This window comes from Berghia stephanieae, chromosome 1, assembly GCF_034508935.2.
Source record: "Berghia stephanieae isolate SIO BIC M18660-M18661 chromosome 1, UCSD_Bste_1.3, whole genome shotgun sequence".
In the NCBI taxonomy this organism is placed as follows: Eukaryota; Metazoa; Mollusca; class Gastropoda; order Nudibranchia; family Aeolidiidae; genus Berghia; species Berghia stephanieae.
In genome coordinates, this window is record NC_088360.1 from 90354219 (window position 1) to 90359218 (window position 5000).

The 5000-nt window shown below is 39.9% G+C and overlaps 1 protein-coding gene across 1 annotated transcript in view; it reads right to left on the minus strand.

The window, feature by feature from the left end:
• Window positions 1-5000, minus strand: part of LOC144961201 (uncharacterized) — a 49594-nt gene that overhangs the window by 2710 nt on the left and 41884 nt on the right. The window contains exon 12 of the mRNA XM_078894482.1: window positions 3269-3356. Within this exon, the coding sequence (XP_078750608.1) occupies window positions 3269-3356 (88 nt within the window). The remainder of the gene's footprint in view (window positions 1-3268; window positions 3357-5000) is intronic.

Genomic DNA, 5000 nt, shown 5'->3' on the forward strand with positions numbered 1-5000 from the left:
AAAAATATTGATCCATTGAAATGACTTTCATCTTGGCAAAAACTCTCAAACCTGGGACCTCGCGAGTTTCCACGTTTGAGAGATTTTGGTGAGATGAGGGTCATTTAAAGCGATCCATATTTGAAGGACGAGTTTTCTGGATTTAATTACGTGTCTTTCTAGAGTGCGGCAGTTAATTGGTTAAATTCAAAATTAGTAGGATGAGGTAATAAAAACGAAAGCCCATACTTTAACTTAAAGTTAATAACTGAAGGAGGTCTCAATATCTCAGTTGAGAGAGTACTCTCTTATCAAGCAATGGGACCGGGATCTATCCCGGGTGAATTCGATATTTTTTGTCGACCCCCCCCCCCTGGCCACCAAGCAGTGATTGGGTAGCTGGGTCTGTTAGATCTAGCGGAAAGTACTTTGTGATAGTCTAGCGTCTTATCTTATGGGTAACAAGCAATTGCTGTTATCGGTTTCACTCGATAGAAATCGGGATAAACTCCTGCTCCATGGGTTAGTCATTTAACTTAATGTTAACATTGAATTTTAAGTAGCAATCTCACCCCGCCATAATAACATTAATTATGAATTCAGCCGAATGATGCGTCTCACTCATCTTGTAACAAAGTCAAACTTGGCCAGTGGTCGGATGAGCGGCAATAGTGGCAAACTTTAATTATGCTTGGGAGGGGGGGGGAGGGGTCGTTAGTTCAGTTGGTAGAGCACTAGTTTCATATGCAAAGGAGTCGAGATCGATCCCGGGATGAAGTCGAGATTTTTTCCTACCACCATGTCCACCAAGCAGTGATTTTGAGTCCGTTAGATCTGGCGGAAAATACTTCGCGATAGACTACCGTCCTATCCAAAAGATAGAAAGAAATTGCAATCATTCATTTCACCTTATAGAAACCGGAATAAACTCCGGATTCATGGGCCTGAGAGTTCTAAAGGACTACTTGTCTTTGGTTATATCGGAATTTCCTTGGATAGGGCACTGAATATGAATATTTTAAGCCTTGACAGAAATTGTAAGAATGATAGTACTAAAGAGCGCTTAACAGGCAACTTGTCTTGAATGGTACTTAGGTTCAATATAGTCTGATTGGGGGGAGGGGGGAGTGGAGAGAGAATTGGCAATGAGCTCATTGGGCGTGGTTAATCTATAGAAATGTAGGAGTATAAATGTATGCGATTGGCTGATCGTCAATCTTCAATGGCTTGTATTTGGAAAACTCTTCAGAGGCCCATCACTGCAAATGTTCAGTTACAGTCCAATCAAAACAGAAAACAGTACAGCCACATATTATTTTGACGAGCTAGTGCATTCACAACTGTTTAGAAAATTTCCAAGCATTCAACAACTATTATGCCCGGCCGCTGGCAGGACATTCCAGTCATTTATTGTTCGTGGGAAAAAGTTGTGTTTGTATGTATCTGTTCTTGTAAATGGTTATATGTATTGAGATGCAATGTAACCACGTGCAGATTTGCTTTGTACGTAGTTTGGGATGATGATGAGTGCTTTTGGGTCGTTGATGGTTTTGTGTAACGTATCAATGCGGTAAACTTTCGCCGGTTTGTCAATGGACTCCGTTCAAGTAACTGGAGGGAGGATGTGACAACCTGGGTCTCTGGATTTGCATCCGGTTGCGAATCTTGCACCTACCCTCTGAAACTTTTCTATCTTGTCTATGTCGTTTTTTTGTGTAGGGGTCCCACACAGCGCTGGCATAATATTCTAATATTGGCCTGATAAAGATGTGTACGCCTGGTCTTTAATTCTTTGTAGGCATTGATTTGTATTCATTTCGAGAAACCCCGTCATCCTACTTGCCTTTGCTGTTGATACTTTAGTTTCTTATTGAGATGGACTCGGATGTATTTTGTGGAGTCGACATGTAAAGGGTGATCATGCACTGTGTAATTGTGAGTATAAGGGTCCTCCTTGTTCGATGTTGTCATGACATAGCATTTCGATAGATGGAACTTCATTTGCCATGTATCTGACCACGTCTGAAGGGAATCATAATCTTTCTGCGCTACTATCTATAGTCTCGAAAAGAAGGCTATCATCTGCAAACAATTCAAGTCTTGTTTCTGAAGATAATTTGTTTCCAATGTCATTTATGCATTTGAAAAAGCATAAAGGCCCAAGTACTGTTCCTTGTGGTACTCCTGATAAGACATTACATTTTTCGCTTGGGATTAAACAATTATTGTCTGTTAAACATCATACTTTTCAGTGTTGGTGTATTTATTTGTGTGTGTGTGTGTGTGTGTGTGTGTGAGTGAGTGTGTGTGTGTGTGTGAGTGTGCGCCTAGTTGGATGTTTCTTTAAATCATATCTATGTGTGTATGTGTATGTGTGTGGGGGGTGTAAGCGAGAGAGAGAGAGTGAGAGAGAGATAGAGAGAGAGAGAGAGAGAGAGAGAGAGAGAGAGAGAGAGAGAGAGAGAGAGAAAGTGGATCTCAATATTTCTGCTTGCGCGCGTCTACATGTTTCTGTGATTGTTTGAGTGGAAATAAAATTATTTGGTCTACCTCGAATTATTTTTATTTGAGTCTTTACACAACATCATCATTTTTATTTCATGTGTGTATGTGTGTGCGTGCGATATGTAGCTGTAAGAGCCATGCCGTGTACAGAACACAATATACTTTCCATTTTTGATTAATAACGTTCAGCTTATAGTATCTTTAAAGAGCAATAATAAGACCTTTTATCAGCCATTTGATAGTCTCTTGACAGCCCTGTTTTCTACTATCTATTTTACATCAAATAAGTCTCCGGTTTGACCATTTTTGGTAAATTGGGGGTCATTTAAATTGATTGATATCTTAAGGAAAGTTTTTGTGCTAAAGAGAAAAACGCGTGTATGTCAGAGATCTAAATACATGGTTTGAATGCAACAAAAAATACTTGAGCATTTTATATAGCCCAATATCCACTAAACGTGCTCATAGCGCTGTACAAGGGATCCCTAGCCAACACTTAAGTAATACATAACATGTAGGGAGAGACATGACGCCTGTAAGGGGATATTACAATTTTTTTTTCAGACAGAGACAACGCTCTTAAAGGCCAGGTGCTCGTTTTACATCTGAGTACGATAGAGACTGTGAGTAAAGAGCCTTTTCCAGGGACTTAACTATGCGCCCTTCAGAGCGGGACTCGAACCCAGGACCTATCTATCTATAAATCTCGACCAAATAGCCCCATATATTGATTGTGAAATGACAGATTAGGTTGCCTTCTCCTTGACTGACTTGAGAAACTTACCTATTTTCATCCAAAAACCTGGATTTCTGTTCACCATCGGCAGAGGAAGCATGGCAGTTGTAAGGTTGGACACCCGTTGCCACATTTTCTGTTAAGAAATCATATTATGAGATAGGCATAAGAATGTACTCAAAGAGTCAAAATGGACCTTAACATTCATACGTTTAATAAAATATATGTGTCCCATCGTCTCAAAGCGTTATTGTGTCGGGGTGAACTACATAGATGTGCGGCTATGTTGTCTTGTGGTATAACACTCGCTTTCGAATCGGAAGGTCCTGGGTTCGAGCCTCGCTCGGCGCATAGTTGAGTCCTTGGAAAAGACTCTTTACTCACATTTTCTCACCGCTCTCAGGTGTAAAATGAGTACCTGGCCTTTAACAGCGTTGTTTCTTTCCGAAAAAAATTTGCAATATCGCCTAACAGTAATTCCACATGTTTAGTGTTGCTGTTAGCTAGGGACCCCTTGTAAAGCGCTTTGAGCACGTTTAGTGGATATTGCGCTATATAAAAGCTCAATTTAACAAATTAATTTACAAAATATTTGGTGTCGTTCAACTCTTATCAACAATGTGATGCAAATGATTTGGACAATACTTTGAATCGTGAGGATGAACAGGATTAAAGGAGCAGCGTGGATCAGCGGTACGGTCTTTGCTTCGTACCCAGAAGGTAGCGAGTTCGATCACCCGCCGCTGCGCTGTGTGGCCGTGAGCAAGTCACCTCGCCTAGCTCAATTTGCGGCGCTGTACTGCGTCTGACGCCTGGGTTATTCCAGTCTTCTCTTGGAATAGACCTAGTTAAAAATGTCCCCTATGGGATGAATAAAGGGAATTTTATTTATTTTATTTATTATCATAATTAAGTGTGAATTGCACAACTTGAGGCATTTAAAACAGAATTAAAACTTCAAAACATTAATCATTTTCACCCTCTCAAATTTATCAGATGGCTATTTAGCCAAAAGTCGACGGAAAAATATTTGCAGGTCTGATAACCACACGCAATAAAATAAGAATTTATGAGCTCTTCAAATTTTAACATATTTCTTTTGGAGAATACTGTATGTTGGCTTGAGAGTATTTCCACAGGACCATAACAATATGGGCTATCAGACCTGCAAATGCGCACACGTCGCTAAGAGTGAAATAAATGTAGTTCTTCAGTGCCATAAGGCATAAAGAGCCAGGGTTTATCCCGGTTTCTATAGCGTGATACGATAATAGAAATTGCTAGCTACCCTGCGAATAGGACGCTAGTTTGTTGCAGAATACTTTCCGCCAGATCTAACAGACTTAGCTACCTAGTCACTGCTGGACGGACAAGGACTTCATGCGGGATCTATCTCTATCCCGTTGCGTGTGAAGCCAGTGCTCTACCAACTGAGCAATTGGGACCTCTTTTGCTATTTAAGAAATTATTATAATATTATCTCCGCAATGAAACAATTAAACATCATCCATGGTCCATAAATTTGGCTTTGATTTGATTTTCAGTCTCTTGTTCAATCCGACATATCATGTAAAAAGTAATAAACAAAAATGAGTATGACAGCTTCAAAAAAGAATAAAATACCAAACACGGACGTTCCGGGCTCAAAACCCTTCTTCAGCCAACAAAAACAACAACAACAACAACAAAATAAAAACATAAATACATGTTTATATATGTTTTTTTGTTGTTGTTGTTATTGTTGGGTGAAGAAGGGTTTTGAGCCCGAATCATCCCGTGT